General features: G+C 45.6%; 1 protein-coding gene across 4 annotated transcripts in view; it reads right to left on the bottom strand.

Moving 5' to 3' along the window:
* The window catches only part of TLL2 (tolloid like 2), a 144,691-nt gene that overhangs the window by 99,675 nt on the left and 22,148 nt on the right, over nt 1-22,868 (bottom strand). For 3 of the 4 annotated variants that reach the window (XM_061402950.1, XM_061402947.1, XM_061402949.1), the window contains exon 2: nt 6,203-6,313. In XM_061402950.1, coding sequence (XP_061258934.1) covers nt 6,203-6,313 — 111 coding nt within the window. Of the gene's footprint in view, nt 1-6,202; nt 6,314-9,375; nt 13,156-22,868 lie in introns of those variants that run through there. The other variant, XM_061402948.1, reaches the window with a different exon arrangement.

Genomic DNA, 22,868 nt, shown 5'->3' on the forward strand with positions numbered 1-22,868 from the left:
GGTACCACGGAGGACACAGCCTGGGAGACTGGAAGCCTTGGGTTCTAGTCCTGACACTGCAACTGGCTGAATTTGGGACACAGGGCACATCTAGAGAACGAGGCAGACCAGATCATTTCTAGAACAAGGACACTGTTTCATTCAGCAACCAGGAAAGCAGCTCCAAGTTCACAGGAGAGAGCAGGGAAAGGAGGGATCTGGGGCCACAATGCATCCCATCCCCCTTCAGGAATTTAGCCCTGTTCCCACCCCACCCTCCCAAAAACTCAGGGGTAATTACCCAAACTTGGAAATGAGATAACCGATGTCTAAGAATACATCCTTTCACACATTTGGAAGTATAAAGAGCGGATAAAGGTGTGGTTCCTTTTAAATTTTTTTTTAACCAAAGCAAACGTTTAAAGATCTATGCACAGCGTTGTTCACAGTAGCAATGTCTCTAATAGAAAACAACAACAAAAAAACATTACAGAAAAGAAGAAAAACAGCCATCATGTCCATCTGTATAGATTAATTCGATAAATGGTGGCAAAGTTGTACATGAAATGTGATCAACCTCAAAATACCACATGAAAAGATGCCCAGGGTATGGTGTTAAAGATGCAAGTTACACAAGAGGGTGTTAAGCGAAATTCCTTTTATCTTTAAAAAATATCTTCACATGACCTGAGAGCAGTAAGGCTGGAAGGGGTCCAGCAAACAGATCCTGATGCGGACCCCTAAAGCTGGGAGAAAAGGGGATTTTCACTTTATACTTTTTACAGTTTTGAGCTATTGGACTTTTTTTTTTTTTAACAACCAGTGGTATTAGTTTAATCAGCAAAAACAATTTAAAATATTCCCATTATGAAAATAAAATAACTGTTTTACATAGATGCAAAGTCCTATAGGCCCTCAGAGAAAAGTAATCAAGATAAAAATAACCTTGCATAAAAACACACCAGAAAAAACTATATATCTCTAGCTTGGGAAGGAGGAAATATCAGGAAGGTTTATGTTTCAAAAGCCTCATGCCCGAGCCCCCAAAGTTCCCTCCTGCACATAACAAATGTCCATCATCCTCTACTTTAACCTTGAACCCACCTAGGTCAGTGTTCTTTCTACAAATGCCACTACTAACAATGAGGAAGAACAGGAAGGGCTGATATTTATTGAGCATTTCTCATGTGCCAGGCACTGTGCTCAGCACTCTGCATGTATTCTTTCCTTTGGTCCTCACAACATCACTCCAAGGTGAGGAGTATTACTCTACCCATTTAACAGATGAAGATACTGAGGCCCCGCTCAAGGATTCAAGCCCAGACAGTCTGAGGTCAAAGCTAGTGATGGTGACCAGTGCTTTGACTACACTCCTGAGAGCAATGCCCTGTGGGAGCTTTTCACCCCTAAGGCCCCTGGGAGATGATTCAGGGCCTGCCAGTCTCCATCTACTTCTTCCTTCTCTCTCCAACCTTCTAGATACAAAAGTGCTGGGCCACCTCTGGGGGATCCAAAGTCGAATCTGTGTGGACTCTGTTCTCTCTCAGCTCACAGGGGAGAAGGAACGAGAAGACAGATTCTCAGGTTTTTAGAGCATGATGCTCACCATGGTAGCCTTAGAGCACCATGAAGGAGTCAGCAGCAGGGCTGCTAGGCTTCCCTTCCCTGCACATCCTTCAGGCAACCTCCCAGACAGGCAACTCTCGGGCAGCTGGTCATTCAGCTGGCATGGTGGCTGGTCACAGCCCAGCCTCTCTTTGAGGTCTTTTACTTACATTTGCAAGCCTGGGTCCCCATGCTGTGCCATGGCAGGTCCCCCAAGGACAGCAGGAGGATTGCTGAGAGGACCCACCCTGAGCATTCATGATGATGATGCTGTGCAGTTCTGGAGGGATGAGTGGGGTCCCCAAGCTGGAAAGACCAAGACCCAGAGGTCTCCCTGGGTCCTGCATGGTCACCTCCGCCTGCTTTCCAAATCAACACGTACCCACACAGCTGTAAATTGGTGCAACCACTTGGGAAATCTGACTGCATCTACTAATAACTTACAAATACCCTGTGACCCAGCAATTCCACTCCTGGGTACATAAACAGAAATGAGTGCTTATGTCCACCGAAAGGCAGATACAAGACTGTGAGTAGTAGTTTCAGTTATCATATCCCTAAACCGTCAAATGTCCAAATGGCTCTCAATGGAATAATGAATACACCAGGGTATTTTCATGCAGAAGAACACAGCACAAGAACCAAAGAGGACAAACCAGAGCTTCACACACAACATGGGGGAAATTCCACAGTCACAAAACTGAGGGGGAGGAGACACAAACAGCACACACTGCCCGGGTCCATTCACGTCGGCGAAATGCATCCGTGTGGAGAGAGGTCAGACGAACGGCTGCCGTGCGGTGGGTGCTGGCTGGGAGGGGGCATGAGAGGGAGTCTCGGGGCTCTGGAAATATTCCACCCCTTGGTCTGGACACAGAAAACTACATCATACTGCATGTCTGAGCTATGTGAAGTTCACTAATTTTTTGTTCGCGTTGCATGGCTCACGGGACCTCAATTCCCTGACCAGGGATTGAACCCAGGCCATAGCAAGGTTCCCTAGTTTTAAGTACTAAAATAATATAACAAAAGTGAAGTGAGTGAAAGTTGCTCAGTTGTGTCCAACTCTTTGCAACCCCGTGGACTATACAGTCTGTGGAATTCTCCAGGCCAGAATACTGGAGTGGGTAGCCATTCCCTTCTCCAGGGGATCTTCCCAACCTAGGGATCAAACCCAGGTCTCCGATATTGCAGGCGGATTCTTTACCAGCTGAGCCACAAAGGAAGCCCAGGAATACTGGAGTGGGTAACCTATCCCTTCTCCAGCAGATCTTCCTGACCGAGGAATTGAACCAGGGTCTCCTGCATTGCAGGTGGATTCTTTACGAGCTGAGCTACCAGGGAAGCCCAATATAGCAAAAAAGAAAATTAAGAAAAAATTAATCACACAGAACTTACAATCTGATCAACTTCTCTAGGACACCAGTAAGAATCTGGCAGGGGGCGGGGATGGGGGGGCTGGAATGAGAGAATTATGAAGAGATGCTTCCTTTGGTTGGAGCTCAATTATGGTGCAATTTACACACCATGTAAATAACAGTGTGAGAAATAATTTGGGTTCTGAAATCCCATTTAACATTCAAATGGACTTTTCAAACCGTACAGGAGAGGTCCCCTCAAATCCAAAGAAGTGATAATCATAAAGCCAGACACCAAAAGAAGCTTGTTACTCCCTTCTTCCGGCCACAGGCGATGAGGACCCCTGACCTCCTGACAACCTTTGCCCTGTTGCCTTCCTCTCAGCCCTACATCCTGTGTGGAGCTTGGCCTAGTTCTTGCAGTTGCTCATGTTCCCCATGGCATGTTGCCCCCCACTCTGCTGAGCACAGTCCTACCGCACCACCACCCCCCCACATAAAGAAGGAGCAGATCTTGGACAAGAAGGGAGCTTATCACCAATTCACCAGAGGTTGCCATCCCATTTCCCACCCCAAGAATGACCCCTCCCTCGGTATGGAATGTCCTTCTCTACTCTTCGACTCCTTCTCCAATCTGGGAATCCCGTCCACCTCCCCAGGACCTCCTCCTCTGGGAAGCCTTTCTGACTCCCCCACACCAGCAATGGCACCCTTCTCGGTGTCCCTACTCCCCCTGTGCTTCCTGGGACCTCTGCCTCTAACTCTTCATTCGTTTTGCATCTATTTCCTCCGCGAGCTGGTGAACCCTTAAGAGACACCTCAGTCTATACCTTCTCAGGATTTGGCACTAGACCTGGCACAAAATGAACACTCAGTAGAGGTTTCAATTAATAATTGAGTGAGTGAGCGAGAAATATGAATACAGTGTATTCGCCTTCCCTCCCAAATGAATACAGATCCCAGGGCCTTTTGTGCCAGGAGATGCTGAAATGGAGAATTGGTAAATTAGTTCTAGTGGAATCTTTGAGCTGTGGGGGGGGTGGGGGGGCTTTGGGGATGTTCTTGAATGCCACCAAGCAGAGGGGAAGGGGTGGCCCTGACAACCCCTCTTCCACCGTCACCACCAGCGAGTGGCATGGTAAGGCTACCCAAGCATCCAGCCAGGAACCCAGCAACCTCAGGGCTGCAGATGGGATGTTGAGAGCAGTGGTAGAGGGGACTCCATCAAGCTCCCCCAGCCATAGATAAGCAAATTACATTTCCATTAAGAAACATTAGGCAGGACCCCTGCCACCCACAGAGGAAAGCCCCAGCTCTCTCAGGCCACAGACACTGGGTACCATGGGAGTTGCCTCCACTCTGGGCACATTCCCACCCACCCTGTCAACAGGCACCTCGATCATCTACCCCAACTTCTCCAGGTGCCTCTATCTTCAATAGTTCCCCAAAGAGCCACCCTCCAGTGATGCACAACTTCCTCTGTTCCTTAAGGCAGCCCCTTTCATACTCCCTGTCTCTGCACACAGTCTCTCCTCTGGCTGAAATGTCTCTTCTTGATTCTTCACCTAATGAACTCCTATTCATCCTTCCAGACACAAGACCATTCCCATGATGACTTTCTTGGCCCCACTGCTCTTGATTCGTTGTAACCCTTGCCCGGAGGAATGACAGTTTATCTATCTACGCTTCAGTTTCATTCCCCTGGACTGGGTGCCTTAGTGATTCCATCTGTCATTGCCTGAGAACATGCCATGTGCCAGGCACCAGGTTAGCCCATTCCTTTTGGAGTAAATCCTCCCAACCCCTACTGACCGGTGTGCTGGTTTCATCCTCATTTTAGAGACAGGAAGACTGAACTCTGAGATGTTAGTGAGCTCGACCAGGTCTAAGCTCTGTCTGCCTGGCATGAAAGCTCTCCTTGAAGGTGGAGGCCACACGCTATTCCTCTTTCTCTTACCAGCACTGCACTAGACCCATGAGAGGTCTAAAAAGGGAAGTATCCAGTATTATAATACAGTAGAGTGTCATTGGAGAGGAAATGGCACCCCACTCCAGTACTCTTGCCTGGAAAATCCCATGGACGGAGGAGCCTGGTAGGCTGCAGTCCATGGGGTCGCTAAGAGTTGGACATGACTGAGCGACTTCACTTTCACTTTTCACTTTCATGCATTGGAGAAGGAAATGGCAACCCACTCCAGTGTTCTTGCCTGGAGAATCCCAGGGACAGAGGAGCCTGGTGGGCTGCCGTCTATGGGGTCGCACAGAGTCGGACACGGCTGAAGCGACTTAGCAGCAGCAGCAGCAGCAGCAGAGTGTCATCAGTTATGCAAGACGAATGCTCTGGAGATTTGCTGTATCACATCGAGCTTGTAGTTTCCAGTATTGTGTTGTACATTTAACATTTTGTTAAGACAATAGATCTCACGTTAAGTGTTCTTACCACAATTTTTTAAAGCCTCAAAAGAAAGGAAAGGAGAGTGGGTAGAGGGGTCACAGGTAGGACAGAAAGTGTAGCATCTGGCACACAGGAGCCTTGGTCACTGTCAGCCACACAGCCTATCATCTCCACAATGCAGAACCCTGGGCTTCTTTCTGAGATTGGAGATTCCACAGAGGGGAGGCGTCTGAGTACAGGGGGCAGGGGGGTGAGGAGAACTCAGGAAACCAGTCTCGTCACTGCTTACCCCAAGGTGAAGGCATGCAAGGAGGGTGGGAGAGGTGTTGTCCAAGCTTTATACGCCTTGTCAGTGTTTCCTGGCCCAGGGGGGATTTCCACCTGGTTTGTAGGCCAAGCAAGTGCACAATACCCCTGTTTCCTCGCCATCTCCCCCCACAAGCATCTTCCCACTACTAATCAGCATCAGCATCACCACCACATGCCCTCAGTGGAGCCTCTCTAGGAATTCTCTCCATTTGGGAAGTGCCAGACCCTGAGGCCAGAGTCCTGAGAACGTGTGTTGAGTTCAAGTCTCTGAGCTTAGGGTTGAACCTTTGGATAAAGAGGCAAATGGAGGTCTTCTTAGAAGGACAGGTAAATTTCAGCTTCCCAGCCTGCAATGGAGAAGAAGTGGTCCCTCTGGTTTTCCATTGACAGGTGGGCCCTGGACCAACAGGCCAAATACCAATGATTTGTGGTCCACATCTACCCACGTCTGAGTCCCCGCCCTTTCCTCCAGGGCAGGAGCGGAGGGGACACCTACCTGGGTCCAAGCCCCTGGCCCTTCCTTCCAGGGCAGGGGTGGAGGGGACACTGTACTTACCTGTGCTGTGTCCCATGTCCTCCACTGACTGCTTGACCCAGTCATGGGCTTTGTCGATGTGAAATAGCTTCAGGTCCTCTTCATCTAAGGCAATGTCTCCCCAAAAGACAGCTGGGAAGGAAAAATAGAAGTGTATCAATTTAAGCTGGAGATCAAAGAATGAATTTACTAGTGGCCCAGAGGGTATTGGAAGCTAAGTAGCAAACTCTAGAAAAGATAGTCCATCCAATCAAATTTCTCCCTGAGCCTAAGAGACAGGACTGGTAGAGAGAGAACAACAGATAATAAATCTGTGCATCAAAGCCACAGGGCTGGGGCCAACTGAACTGAAGATTAAAGGCCTAGGTCAGGAAAATGCAAAACCAGAGTGAAATATTGTCTCACGTCTGTTAGAATGGCTGTTATCAAAAACACTAGAAAAGGAAGTGTGGGCAAAGATGTGGAGAAAAAGCAACCTTTGTGGAGACTTCCCTGGTGGTCCAGTGGCTAAGACTCTGAGCTCCCAGTGCAGGGGTCCTGAGTTTGATCCCTGGTCAGGGAACTAGATCCCACATGCTACAACTAAGACCCAGCACAGCCAAATAAATAAATATTAAAAAAAAGAAACCTTTGTGCACTGTTGGTGGGCATGTAAATTGGTACAGCTCTTATGGAAAACAAGCTTTCCTGGTGGCTCAGTGGTAAAGAACCCGCCTTCCAATGCTGAGGACACAGGTTCAATCCCTGGGTCAGGAAGATTCTCTGGAGAAAGAAATGCCAACCCACTCCAGTATGCTTGCCTGGGAAATCCCACTGAAAACAGAGCCTGGCAGGCTACAGTCTATGGGGTTGCAAAAGAATCAGACATGACTTAGTGACTAAACGACAAAAGCCATGGAAAACAATATGGCAGTTTCCCCCAAAAATGAAAAACAGAACTACTATGTGACCTAGCGGTTCCACTTCTGAGTACTTACCTAAAGAAAATGAAAACACTGACTTGAAACAATATCTGTATCTCCACGTTCATTGCAGCGTTATTTACAATAGCCAAGATATGGAAACAACGTTAAGTGTCAGCCATGAAAAAAGAACAAAGTCTTGCCAGCTGCAACAACATGGATGGATGTGGAGGGCATTAGGCTAAGTGAAATAAGTCAGACAGAGAAAGACAAACATCACATGATCTCTTTTACATGCAGAATATATATATTCCACATGAAAGCTTATATGTATATATATATACAAACATGGTTGCCAGAGGCAGGGAGTGGGGCAGGTGTGGGAGAAATAGGTAAATTATTTTTATTGTTTTTATTTTGTTGTTGTTTAAATAAGTTGAGTTAAAAAAAAAAAAGAATCAAGCAATTCATAGTGGGAATGAAAAGGAATGGAGAGAATCTGGAAAATCAGGAACTTGGGGAGTTGGAAGAGCCAGCCTATTCTTATCACTAAACAGTAAAAGAAAAACTGAGAAGGCCTTTGAGTAACAAAGACTGATTAAAACTCAGGCTCATGGTGTAGAGAACTGGGAACCCTCAGTCAATGCCAGCAGAGGTATAAAATGGTATACTCCCTAAGGAAGGTGTTTGGCATTTTTCTACAAAGTTAAATTTATCACAAGACCCAGCAATTTCACTCCTAGAGATCTCCACAAAGGAAATGAAAATATAGGTCCACATAAAGACATGTACTCAAATGTTAACAGCAGCCTTATTAATGTGCTGTGCTGTGCTTAGTCGCTCAGTTGTGCCCAACTCTTTGCAACCTCATAGACTGCAGCCCGCCAGGCTCTAGGAGCCTTATTAATAATTGCCCCAAACTTGAACACAACCTAAATGTCTATCAACTGTTGAATGGATAAACAAAATGTGGTCTATATATATGATGGAAAACTATCTAGCAATTAAAAAGAACAAACTTAAAAAAAAAAGAAGTCTTGACACAGGCTACAATACGTGATTCTAAAAAACATCATGCTAAGTGAAAGAAACCAGATGCAGAAGACTACATCTTATACGATTCCATTTATATGAAGCATCTAGAAAGACAAGTTCATAGAGCTAGAAGGAATAGTGATTGCTTATGGCTGGGGGTGTGGATGAGATCAGACTATAAGTTGCCATGAAGGAATTTTTCCAGGTAGTAGAAATGTTCTAAAATTGGACTGTGGTGATGGTTTGCACAACTACTGATTGGCTTAACCCTTTGAAATTTGCACTTCTTTTCACCTTGTTAAAAAGTGTAACAAAGTTGGCTCAGCAAAAGATGGTTTCCAGCTGAGGGTCCTGCGCCCCTCTCACCTTTCTGAAGATTTAGCACAGGTCCACAATACAGGGCCATCTTTTCCTCCAAGGAAAAACATCCTTGTCAATGATGCCTTCACAGTGTGGTCAGGAGCACCCCTCACATTCTGAGAGCAGACAGAGAAGCAAGAGGGCAGAAGGCAAAGGGAGGATATAACAGGACCTGGGAAGACTTCAACAAGCCAAGGAAGTAGCACAATGATGTTCAAGCTTTTGTGCCCACATAATTTTTCAAATATTTTATTTATTAATTATTTTTTGACTGTGTTAGGTCTTAGTTGGGGCATGTGGGATCTAATTCCCTGATCAGACCAGATCAGATCAGTTGCTCAGTCGTGTCTGACTCTTTGCGACCTCATGAATCCCAGGCCCTTGCCTTGGGAGCATGTAGTCTTAGCCAGTGGACCACAGGGAAGTCCCCAAAATAATTTTTAAAAGCCACATATCCTTATGTATATTGTGAGCCTAACATTTAAGATTTCCCCCCATGAGTTTAAATACATTTTTAATTTTGTTCACAAGAAGTAAAAAAAAAAAAACAATAGTGAACATTTTATACGATGAAGATTGACTATAATTATAATAAATGTTTCAGAACGTGATTTGGTAAAATAGATTTAACCATCTTATTGAATAGCACATGCTACATCAGAAAGAAAACAAGGAAATATTCATCTTGGGTTTTATCAACATATCTTGAAATAATGAAAGTTCAGAAACCATTTCAGTTATACTTAAAAGAATCACTGTCGTTAACTCTTATTTCAGTTGTTTTGAATTCAAAATATTCCACTAAGCACCATGCATCCCCCTAGACAGAGACTCATACAGATAGGAAAAGACAGGAGAATGCCAGGTCTAAAGTGCCTTGTTTTTAGTTGTGTTCACCTCTTTGCGACCCATGGATGGTAGCCTGCCAGGCTCCTCTGTCCATGGGACTCTCCAGGCAAGAATATGGGAGTGGGCTGCCATTTCCTTTTCCAAGATACCTTGACTCATCATCAGAGAAGGCTGCTCTGTGAGCAGTCATTTCTCATTTTCCCTTTAGTGCTCAGAGGCTTTTGTACTCCAGGATGAGTGACGAGTGATGCTTTCTTCAGTAAAGCTGGGGAGGGACCACCGTGACCAGGGCACCCTCCAGCAGTTTTAATACAGAATCTTGTGTGGAAGCTTTAGAATCTGGATATTCATTCCCTTAAATTCTCTGCACAGTGCAGCCCTTTCTAAGTCTCTGGTACCCCTGCACACACCAGTTTGCAAACCAGAGAGTAACAGAGGTCAGGGCAAGGGAGCTTCCTAAGTCAGAGGGCTGCCGAGAAACTCCTCCTGGGCTTCCTCAGCCCGCCTTGGTCTCCATCTGTTTTCCAGCCCTTCAAGGCCCAGCACTCAGGAGTCCTGCTTCAAAGGGAAGGAGTCCCAGGCTGCTTCCCACATAAGGAATTCTTCCTGAAATCACTTCCAGCCTGCATGTGTTGTATTGTTCACCTGGGGAGGTAGGTTGATTAAAAACATTAATTTTAAGCCAGAGGAGTCCTGGGTTCAAATCCTGTTATGGCCATTTGATAGCTGTGTGACCTTAAACATATCATTTGACCTTGCTGAGCCTCGGTTTCCTCATCTTGAGATAGAATTACCTACCTTGCAGAGTTGGCAAGAACTAAATGAAGTAAGTGTGTTAAACACTCGGTACGACAGGTCCTGGCCCTCAGGGAGCATTCAGTGAGGAGTCATGTCACTGTAATTTTCACTGGGTTCCCTGTCTTTCTCTTACTCTGCTCTGTCTTCATCCAGAAGCCCCTTTCCTGTGAAGCTCACTGAGCTCCCAACAGCCATATCTCTGAATGAAAGTATTCCTCCCACTCCTGAAACATGCCAGCCTTTCTCTGTGTTCCTTTAGGAAAAACAGTCCCAACCAGACCACATCAACCAGACCACAGGAGCTAAATTGTGTCTGTGCATCTACCTAACAAATATTTACTGAGCCCACAAATGCAAGGGTGGGGGTAGAGGAAGTGAAGCTGGGGGTGTGGGGAGGAATAGTGTATTCTATAATGCTTTAAATTAATATTGGATTGTCCATATGCAGTAATTCTTGACCTTTCTCATTCCCATTTTATAGATGAAGAAACTGAAATTCCGAGAAGAGAATGACTTGTTTGGGGTCACACAGCCAGCGAGTGGCAGAGCCAAAACAACCAAACCCGGGCTTTTTTCAGTTCCCACGTTTCCTTCCTCAGTTTCCCGTTCTACCAGATTCCAAGTGCCTTGAGGACAGGCTCCAGCTGTACACATATTTCATACAGCAAATCTCACTTTATACTAAGAAAAGCCATCATATAGGTGCTCTGGCTCAGAGTGAAGTACTGAATGAGACAAAATGTCCAAGTTGTGCCTGTGTAACCGTGAACAAATAGCCCCTCTGAATCTCAGTTACCTCATCTTTCACATGAGAATAAATAATTATAATAGCTTCCCCACAAGGTTGTTGTGAGCATCAAGTCAGATACTGTGAGTAAAGTTGGCACCAGGCACCACTGGGTAAATATAAGATGCTCAGCTGAGCTGCACCTTCCAGACATGAAGATCCTCAGCAATGGCTCCCATTAATGGTGATGGACAGTGAGATCAGGAGAGGCTGTAACAGGTATGACCTCTCCCACGCCCACAAGGGGGTCATTGACTTACCACTAGCACCCAGCCCAAGGCAGCCCTTACCCACAGCCCCACAGAAGCGGCTGGCCCAGCCTGCCCCTGGGAGCACACACTGGGAAGACCACAGGGTCTGTCACCGGACTGTCCATCTCAGGACCCAGAGAGCCCCCTCCCACACCAGCCTAGCCTCCTCTCCTGTGGTCCTGGAGGGTCCCTGACACCAAATCTGATCTCACACACTGCCCTTCTGTCTAACGGATGCTGTCTTGGAATCCTAAAGGCAGCTCCTTTGTCCCTCAAGGAGATCAAACCAGTCCTTCCTAAGGGAAATCAGTCCTGAATATTCATTGGAAGGACTGATGCTGAAGCTGAAACTCCAATACTTTGGCCACCTGGTGTGAAGAACTGACTCCTTAGAAAAGACCTGATGCTGGGAAGGATTTAAGGCAGGAGGAGAAGGGGACAACAGAGGATGAGATAGTTGGATGGCATCACCGATCTGATGGTCTTGAGTTTGAGTAAGCTCCGGGAGTTGATGATGGACAGGGAAGCCTGGCATGCTGCAGTCCATGGGGTCGCAAAGAGTCAGACACGACTGAGTGACTGAAACCTGTCCCTCAAAGACACAGTCCGAGAAGGCTGCTGCCTGTCACCTAGATGCCTCTCCTAGAATGATTCACCAGCACTGCACTAGGCTCTGGAAGCTCCCCAACATCAGGCCTCAGACCAGAGTAAGTGGTACCCCAGAAGAGAGGTCCAGAATCAGCTTGTCATCTCCAGTCCTACTCTGATCCCATTCCATAGACATGAGCATGATGTGGAGAGAGGCTGAGTGATTTGTTCAAGGTCCCTAAACAAGGCATTTCACAGAGCCAAGGCTCCAGTCCAGGACGATTCTCATTATGCTGTCATCTGAACTAGTACAGTAGAATCTGTCCACATGCATCTGGGAGCCAAGAGTGAAAATCCCAATGCCAAAGGGGGAAGACATGGGCTTTGGATATTCAAAATAAGCCTGACGCAACAGTGGGGAGCCATCACCCCAGACTCCAGTGACAACGTGCATGGTCTTCTGCACCTAGTTCTTTCAACGATCTCAACCAGTGCCCCATACGAGAACTCAAGAATGCTCAGGAGTCAGCTTGGAGGCAGGTGCTGTGACCCAGAGGTCACAACTTCATGTCAACACAGTATCTACTGTGGGTTTATGGCTCCTCCTCCAGCAGAAAGGCACGATAAAGAGCAGACTGAGGAAGGAAGGCAGGGCGTACACATTTACTGAGCCAAGCACACAGGACGGGCTCTGCCTGCAAGAGAAGGATGCCACCAGAGCCTCCTGCCAGGCTCCCATCTTCAGAGGTGGGCTCCATCTGACTGCAGGGACTCTGAGGGCTGCATCCATGGAGTTACAGAGGGAGTCCATTTCTGAAATAGCCTCTCCTCTCAACTAGACAAAGCTTTTGTCTCCTGTTTTTTTTCCAAGACAACTTGTGGGTCTCTCTTGAATAGACTGGAGAGTCCTCTTGTTCCAGAAGAGTCACAGGACGTTCTACCACACCTGAGCTGCTCTGAGTCCTAGGGCCAGGCCATTCTACTGGAAATTCTCCTCTACAGTCTCATCACGTTCAGTCGCTCAGTCATGTCCAACTCTTTGTGACCCTATGGAGTAGCTCTCCAGGCTCCTCTGTCCATGAGTTTTCCCAGGCAAGAATACTGGAGTGGGTTGCCATTTCCCTCTCCAGGGGATCTTCCTGACCCAGGGATTGAACCCTCATCTTCTGCATTGGCAGGCAGATTCTTTACCATCTGAGCCACCAGGGGTCTCATCACAACAGAATTTAATTAACTTCTATCTTTGAAGTTTCATGAAGGCAAAGATTGTCTGCCTGTCCTGTAGGTCCATCTTCAGCATAGAGAGCAGGAAACATCTGTTGAATGAAAGCCTTGAGGAACTTCAGAAAACTGTCTTCTAGCCTGAGTCTCTACACCCGAAGATGAAATCTGAGACCCAGAAAGAGCTTCTCGACCCTCCTTTAAGGGTTTTTTATATGTGAAATAGAAAGTGCACATTCTTCTATAGGGATGGTCACTATGTCTCTATCCAACGGACTAAGGCATATCAGAAAATGAGGACAGGCCATTAGCTCTAAACCCCATAGGAGATAGTCACCAAGCCACTCTCAAGATGAGCAAAAAGTATTATGCATAAAACTCAGGTTGAATAACTACCCACCATAAAACCAGGACCCAAGGTACCACTAGAAGCTCTGTTAATGCGGGCAAAGATTTTTGTCTACTTTTTTTGCTACAAATATCCCTAGTGCCCAGAACAATGTCTGACATCGAGAATATGCTCACAAAATATTTATTGATAAATTAATGAAAGGAAAGTGTGTTCCAAATTCTATTTATGTAAGTTCAATGCCCAAAGCCTGGCTAAATTATTCTCCAACCACCTGCCTGGGAAGTAACCAGGTCTCCTTCCTTTTGAAATGACAGGCATATCTGAAAACATTAAATTTTCAATAGATAGTGAGTCTTGTTTCCTGCATCTATTCTGCCATTGTGGCCCCAGGGAGGGAAGAAGGTGAAGGCTACTTCAGGGAAGGAGTTGGATATGACCTGGGGAGTCCCCATCAGCAGAAGGGTGAGTAGGAAGAAGCCTTCCACATCAGAGGATATGAATGGGCCATGTGGTGTGAGGGAGCCTGTGCACACAAGGCTCTTAGGAAGTTCCCCAAGGTATAGCCCAGTGTGGCTGCAAGTCTAGAAGCCGCCCACCCACCACACACAGGGGAAATGGGACAATGGGAGCGGAGGGCAATGTCCAGAGACCTGGCCAAGGGTGCTTCCAAATCTGGTCCCAGCACCTGGTGTCTGGGACTCTGGGTGCTCCCACATGCCTAGGGAGGATGCAAGGGTGTCAAGAGGGCCAGTGGAACAGCAGAGGCCTGAGGTCAACATGACAGGCCATAGAGGATGATTGACAACCAAAGCCAAAGGATCAAGAGTATAGCCTTTACCAGCGGTCAGCATGTCAGGCTGAAATGCTAGAGCTAAGCAGATACCCCTCAGTATTTTATATTATTTTAATTAATTTAAATTGCCACATGTGGCTAATTGCTGCTGCTGCTGCTAAGTCACTTCAGTCGTGTCCAACTCTGTGCGACCCCATAGATGGCAGCCCACCAGGCTCCTCCATCCCTGGGATTCTCCAGGCAAGAACACTGGAGTGGGTTGCCATTTCCTTCTCCAATGCAGGAAAGTGAAAAGTGAAAGTGAAGTCGCTCAGTCATGTCCAACTCTTAGCGACCCCATGGACTGCAGCCTACCAGGCTCCTCCGTCCATGGGATTTTCCAGGCAAGAGTACTGGAGTGGGGTGCCATTGTAAGTATACAATATGTGCACGTCTACATGCATGTTCAGTTGCTCCCGTTGTGTCTGACTCTTTACGACCCTATGGACTGTAGCCCACCAGGTTTCTCTGTCCATGGGATTCTCTAGGCAAGAATACTGGAGTGGGTTGCCATGCCCTCCTCCAGGGGATCTTCCCAACCCAGAGATTGAACCCACATCTCCTGTGTCTCTTGCATTGCAGGGAGTGTCTTCACCACTGAGCCACCGAGGAAGCCTAAGTATACAATATAAATAATATAAAATAAAATATTGTGTAACATACAATATAGTAATATAAAATAACAAATTCTGTTTAAAATAGCAGCAAAAAAGGATCATATATCTAGGAAAAACCTTGACATAACTAGTAGTCCTATGTTGGGACTTCCTTGGTCCAGTGATTAGGACTCCAAACTCCCAATGCAGGGGTCACAGGATCAATCCTTGGTCAGGGAACTAAGATCCTCCAGGCTGAAAAGTAAAGCCAAAAAAAAAAGTAGTACCACGCTGACACTGTAAAATTCTACTAAAACTTATAAACAGTGACATGAAAAGAAAGACATACTCTGTTTCTGAAACATTCTTTCTGAACTAATGTGTAAGTTTAATATATTTTAATCAAAAGTTCAATACATTTTTTCCTATTATTTTACAAAAGAATATTAAAGTTCATTTGCAGAATTAGGTGATAAAAGTCAAGGAGAAGAGTACCAAAGGATGACTGGCCTCATAAAACAAGAAAATACGTTATAAATCTTAGACGAACCTGCAACATGGAATAGTCTGGAAGCAATCCTTAGTCTATATAAGAAAATGTATATATGACAAAAGAGGTCTCACAAAGTTGTGGAAAGAGGGGGATTAATCAAAATCAGTAAATTACATGGAGACAATGGGTTAGCTCTTTGAGGAAAAGTCAAGTTGGTTTTGAACCTCTCACCAAAATAAATCACAAATAAATAATTGAAATCAACATATCAGCTGAACAGTATTTACAATGTAATGAGCTAAGTCTACACATTCAAAACACACAGCTATTGAATGGTTACCAAAAGGCAAGACCCATCAGCCTCCTAGGAGAAGACTCTTGAAGGAAGGATTCCTACCATTTGAGTAACTTGCTTCTTCCACCACCGACCCCTGGCTACTGGCAACCCATTCCAGTGTTCTTGCCTGGAGAATCCCCACAGTCAGAGGATCCTGGCAGGCTACAGTCCAAGGAATCATAAAGAGTTGGACACGACTGAGCGACTGAGCACACACACACTAGATGGGCAGCACTGACCTCATCTTGAAACTTGATAGAAACACCCACTCCCAGGGCCTGTCCCAAACCTGCTGAATCAGAGGCTGCATGTTAACTGGATCCCCAGGTGGAACATGTACACTGTGAAGTCTGAGAAGCACTGACTCAAAGCACCAGAGGCTTTGCCTCCAGCGACCATGCCCCTGGGGCCACGGGCTCTCCTCTACCCCTCTGTGCCTGTCATGGCTGTAAGGAAAAGGTCAAGCAGGGTAATTCTTCACAGAAATGTAGAACATGGGTGTATAGGCCATAGGAAAGATCTAAAATGTACACCAATGAAAATGCTATCTTTTTGGCTAACAAACACATGAAAAGATGCTCAACATCACTCATTATCATAGAAATGCAAATCAAAACCACAATGAGGTACCATCTCATGCCGGTCAGAATGGCTGCTATCAAAAAGTCTACAAACAATAAATGTTGGAGAGGGTGTGGAGAAAAGGGAACCCTCTTATACTGTTGGTGGGAATGCAAACTAGTACAGCCACTATGGAGAACAGTGTGGAGATTCCTTAAAAAACTGGAAATAGAACTGCCTTATGACCCAGCAATCCCACTGCTGGGCATACACACTGAGGAAACCAGAACTGAAAGAGACATGTGTACCCCAATGTTCATTGCAGCACTGTTTATAATAGCCAGGACATGGAAGCAACCTAGATGTCCATCGGCAGACGAATGGATAAGAAAGCTGTGGTACGTATACACAATGGAATATTACTCAGCTATTAAAAAGAATGCATTTGAATCAGTTCTAATGAGGTGGATGAAACTGGGGCCTATTGTACAGAGTGAAGTAAGTCAGAAAGGAAAACTAAGAGCATGGCATCTGGTCCCATCAGATCAGATCAGTTGCTCAGTTGTGTCCGACTCTTTGTGACCCCATGAATCGCAGCATGCCAGGCCTCCCTGTCCATCACCAACTCCTGGAGTTCACTGAGACTCATGTCCATCGAGTCAGTGATGCCATCCAGCCATCTCATCCTCTGTCGTCCCCTTCTCCTCTTGCCCCCAATCCCTCCCAGCATCAGAGTCTTTTCCAATGAGTCAACTCTTTGCATGAGGTGGCCAAAGTACTGGAGTTTCAACTTTAGCATCATTCCTTCCAAAGAAATCCCAGGGCTGATCTCCTTCAGAACGGACTGGTTGGATATCCTTGCAGTCCAAGGAACTCTCAAGAGTCTTCTCCAATACCACAGTTCAAAAGCATCAATTCTTCGGCGCTCAGCCTTCTTCACAGTCCAACTCTCACATCCATACATGACCACAGGAAAAACCATAGCCTTGACTAGACGAACCTTTGTTGGCAGAGTAATGTCTCTGCTTTTGAATATACTATCTAGGTTGGTCATAACTTTCCTTCCAAGGAGTAAGCGTCTTTTAATTTCATGGCTGCAGTCACCATCTGCAGTGATTTTGGAGCCCAGAAAAATAAAGTCTGATACTGTTTCCACTGTTTCCCCATCTATTTCCCATGAAGCGATGGGACCGGATACCATGATCTTCGTTTTCTGAATGTTGAGCTGTAAGCCAACTTTTTCACTCTCCACTTTCACTTTCATCAAAGGCTTTTTAGTTCCTCTTCACTTTCTGCCATAAGGGTGGTATCATCTGCATATCTGAGGTTATCGATATTTCTCCCAGCAGTCTTGATTCCAGCTTGTGTTTCTTCCAGTCCAGTGTTTCTCATGATGTACTCTGCATATAAGTTAAATAAGCAGGGTGACAATATACAGCCTTGATGTACTCCTTTTCCTATTTGGAACCAGACTGTTGTTCCACGTCCAGTTCTAACTGTTGCTTCCTGACCTGCATACAGATTTCTCAAGAGGCAGATCAGGTGGTCTGGTATTCCCATCTCTTTCAGAATTTTCCACAGTTTATTGTGACCCACACAGTCAAAGGCTTTGGCATAGTCAATAAAGCAGAAAGAGATGTTTTTCTGGAACTCTCTTGCTTTTTCCATGATCCAGCAGATGTTGGCAATTTGATCTCTGGTTCCTCTGCCTTTTCTAAAACCAGATTGAACATCAGGAAGTTCACAGTTCACATATTGCTGAAGCCTGGCTTGGAGAATTTTGAGCATTACTTTACTAGAGTGTGAGATGAGTGCAATTGTGTGGTTGTTTGAGCATTCCTTGGCATTGCCTTTCTTTGGGATTGGAATGAAAACTGACCTTTTGCAGTCCTGTGGCCACTGCTGAGTTTTCCAAATTTGCTGGCATATTGAGTGCAGCACTTTCACAGCATCATCTTTCAGGATTTGGAATAGCTCAACTGGAATTCTATCACCTCCACTAGCTTTGTTCGTAGTGATGTATTCTAAGGCCCACTTGACTTCACATTCCCATCACTTCATGGCAAATAGATAGGGAAAGAGTGGAAATAGTGTCAGACTTTATTTTTCTGGGCTCCAAAATCACTGCAGATGGTGACTGCAGCCATGAAATTAAAAGACGCTTACTCCTTGGAAGGAAATGACCAACCTAGATAGCATATTAAAAAGCAGAGACATTCTTTGCCAACAAAGGTTCGTCTAGTCAAGGCTATGGTTTTTCCAGTGGTCATGTATGGATGTGAGAGTTGGACTGTGAAGGAGGCTGAGCGCCGAAGAATTGATGCTTTTGAACTGTGGTGTTGGAGAAGACTCTTAAGAGTTCCTTGGACTGCAAGGAGATCCAACCAGTCCATTCTGAAGGAGATCAGTCCTAGGTGTTCATTGGAAGGACTGATGCTAAAGCTGAAACTCCAGTACTTTGGCCACCTCATGCAAAGAGTTGACTCATTGGAAAAGACTCTGATGCTTGGAGGGATTGGGGACGGGAGGAGAAGGGGATGACAGAGGATGAGATGGCTGGATGGTATCACCGACTCGATGGACGTGAGTTTGAGTGAACTCCGGGAGTTGGTGATGGACAGGGAGGCCTGGTGTATTGCGATTCATGGGGTTGCAAAGAGTGAGATATGACTGAGAGACTGAACTGTAACTGGAACTGGAACACATATATATGGAATTTAGAAAGATGGTAATGATGACCCTATATGCGAGACAGCAAAAGAGACACAGAGATAAAGAACAGACTTTTGGACTCTGTGGGAGAAGGCAAGGGTGGGATGATTTGAGAGAATAACATTGAAACATGTATATTACCATATGTGAAAGAGATCGCCAGTCCAGGTTCGATGCATGAGACAGGGCGCTCAGGGCTGGTGCACTGGGATGACCCTGAGGGATGGGATGGGGAGGGACGTGGGAGGGGGTTCAGGATGGGGGACACATGTACACCATGGCTGATTCATGTCAATGTATGGCAAAAACCACTACAATATTGTTAAGTAATTAGCCTCTAATTAAAATTAATTAATTAATTTTTTAAAAAAGAAAATGCCATATTTTCCAGTCCTGGCTGACCCCAGTGGACCTCCAACCTGCAATTCAGGGAGTTGTCACCTGGTGGTGGAGTTTGGTTATGAAGCTCTGGACACTGACTATCAGGAAAAGATTATGAAATTCAACTGGAAAACTGCCTTTCAGAAATCAAAAATAGAAACCTTGAAAGTAGTCAAATAAAAATGTAAAGCTATTATATAATAAATTTAAAAATAAAAGAGACATTTTAAAGAAATACTTTCTAATGATAAATAATCAAGGATGTGCTGATATTTAACAACTGGCTGGGGGAGAAGAAAGTCTTATTTCTCTGGTATAAATACACCCACTGTGGCTGACTTCATGGTCACAGAACATGGAGATGGAGGATATGTGTACATTCAGCTCTCACACGAAGGTAAGAGCCAGCTTCAGCACACTTCTGTAATAACAATAAATAACTGTAAAGTCTCTCAGTTTCTACAGTTATGTCATGTTCCCCATCTGATTCCACGAGCCTGAACTCAAGGCTGCAAAAGATGACCATGAACTAATCCTTGCAGGGAAAGGCCCATCACAGAAGGTCCCATCTCAGGGTCCCCATAGCACAGCATCTTGACTGAAGCACACAGCACTCTGTCCCAGGGATCAGGATAAATGCCTCCTATACATTACCTTCAAAGGAAGGCCCAGAGGGGAGGTAGGAATTGGCCAAGGTCATGTAGGCAGGATGAGGCTTCATGGGTGTTTTAAGTAAAAAATGCCTTCCTGATTCCCAAATCACAGCCCCCTCCACCAAGTCAACTTCTCCCAAAGTTTCACATTCTAAGACGTTAGTAATAAACACTATTGTAAACAAGCAGACCCTACGAGGCTTTCTCAGAATAGACCACCACCCATGTCCTCCACCTGCCTTTTGTCTGTAGAAAAACTTTAGTCAAAGTATAAATTTCATCAGAGACGTAAGAAAAGGCAGAAAGAAAGGAAAACAGTCAAGCAAGACAAAATAATAATACTTTAGCCATTAAACAAAGCCAAGGACCTTTAGTTCTTTCTCAAGGACTATAGATAATATTCTGAGCCACGTCCTTTGAGCTGTTTTGCAGATACTGAAACCCCCACCAGGAGGAAGACTGTATTCACTGATGCTGCCCACAAGCACGTAGATCCCAGATCCCAGAAGGTTGATGATGCTGACTCCCAATTACATCACCACCAACCAATCAGAAGCATGTCCATGAGCTGATCACGCCCCGCTCCTTGAACACTGTGAGACTCCTCACTACCCCTCCAGGGTGAGACACACAGTGTTGAAGGTATTAGTCAGGTATGGCCAACTTTGCCTGGCAAAACAATAAAACTTTTTAAAATTTATTTTTATTGAAGTGTCATCAAGTTGCAATTTTGTATTAATTACTGCTTTTCCATTATGGTTTATCACAGGAAATTGAATATAGTTCCCTGCACTGTAGAGCAGAACCTTATTGTTTATCCGTTCTATACCAGTCTGCATCTAGCCCTCTCCCACCTGCTTCCTCCTTGACAACCACCAGCCTATTCTCTACATCCCTGATTCTGTTTCTGTTTCATAGGCAGGTTCTTTTATGTTTTTTGGCCACACTGCATGGCTTGCAGGATCTTAGTTCTCTGATCAGGAATCACACCCAGATCCCTGGCAGTGAAAACTCTAAGTCCTAACCACTGAACCGCCATGAAATTTCAAACTGTTTTTTTCTACTTCACCCAAAATTCATCCCCGAGATTTAAGCCAGCACCGGTCAAACTTCGGCAACGCTATTTAAACTGCTTTCTTCATTTGTAGATATAACAAAACAGAAACAGATAGACAGAACAAACTGGTGGTTACCGTGGAGAGAGAGAGTGGGGGAAGGCAAGATAGGGGTAGGGAATTAAGAGGCACAAACTACAATGTATAAAATAAATAAGCTACAAGGGCGTATTGTACAGCACAGGGAATACAGTCAAATTTTATAATAACTATAAATGGAGCATAATCTTTAAAAATTGCTAATCACTATGATGTACACCTGAAACGTAACATTGTAAATCAGCTATACCGCAATAAAGAAAATGAAGTAAAGCGAAATAAGATGAATAGCTTTCTTTACTGCAGTACTTCTCAAAGCCTTTTGTTGTTGTTGTTCAGCCTCTCAGTCATGTCTGACTCTTTGCAACTCCGTGGACTGCAGCACGCCAGGCTTCTCTGTCATTCACCATCTCCTGGAGCTTGCTCAAATTCACGTCCACTGAGTTGGTGATGTCATCCAACCATCTCGTCCTCTGTCGTCCCCTTCTCTTTTTGCCTTCAGTCCTTCCCAGCATTGGGGTCTTTTCCAATGAGTCAGTTCTTCTCATCAGGTGGCCAAAGTACTGGAGTTTCAGCTTCAACATCAGTCCCTCCAATGAACACCCAGGACTGATCTCCTTCAGGATGGACTGGTTGGATCTCCTTGCAGTCCAAGGGACTCTCAAGAGTCTTCTCCAACACCACAGTTTGAAAGCATCAATTCTTCAGTGCTCAGCCTTCTTTATGGTCCAACTCTCACATCTGTATATGACCACCGGAAAAAAACATAGCTTTGACTATACCTCTGTTTGACTATACTGGGTGCAACATTATACTAGACCTTTGCTCTGACCATGTTTTTAGTACACGGTCTAGGTTTGTTATAGCTTCTCTTCCAAGGAGCAAGCTCCCCAAAATTATCACAACCCTCCAGGGGAAAGAGAATGCAACATTTGCCGATGCGGTTGCCCTGGCATTCCTTCTCACCAAATCTTCCATCCTAAGGAACACCTGTGAATACTGCTGCACTGCTCAGCAATCATCCTAGGACCAGAAGGGGCTACCGGGTCCAACCCACCATGTGATGCCTGAGTGGCCTCTCCTCACACCTCTCCTCCTGTGACAGGGAGCTCAAGGTCTGTTTCATCCAAATCTAGTGTTCTAATTGTTCTCTCTGGACCAAGAGAAAAGAAAGGGACTGACAACTTTTTTTTTTTTTTTTTTGGTCTTGCTGCGTGGCATGTAGGATCTGAATTTCCTGACCAGGGATTGAACCTGCACTCCTGGCAGTGAAAGCATGGAGTCTTAACCACCGACTGCCAAGAGAGTCCCAGGACTGATACTTCCTGAGCACCAGCCACATACCAAGCTCTCCACACTCTCACAGCTGCAACTCTGTGCCATCAGCATCACCATGCTCTTTTTCCAGATGAGGAAAGTCGGCTGAGAGAGATTAGGCAAAGTGTTCCAGGCCACTGGTGGCTCAGAGGTTAAAGCATCTGCCTGGAATTCAGGAGACCCAGGTTCAATCCCTGGGTCAGGAAGACCCCCTGGAGAAGGCAATGGCACCCCACTCCAGTACTCTTGCCTGGAGAATCCCATGGAGGGAGGAGCCTGATAGGCTACAGTCCATGGGGTCGCAAAGAGTCGGACACGACTGAGTGACTTCACTTTCACTTTTCACTTTCACTTTCCAGGCCACATCTCAGTTCTAACTCCCATCTTTGCTTTGAAGTGACCCCTGCTGCTCAGGCAGGGATGGAAGTGTGGAGAGGAAGAGGGACCAGCTCAGCCTCGGGGGTGGGCTGAGTCTGTGGCAGACCTCACAGAAGGGGTGACACTTGAA

Source organism: Bos javanicus, chromosome 26, assembly GCF_032452875.1.
Source record: "Bos javanicus breed banteng chromosome 26, ARS-OSU_banteng_1.0, whole genome shotgun sequence".
In the NCBI taxonomy this organism is placed as follows: domain Eukaryota; kingdom Metazoa; phylum Chordata; class Mammalia; order Artiodactyla; family Bovidae; genus Bos; species Bos javanicus.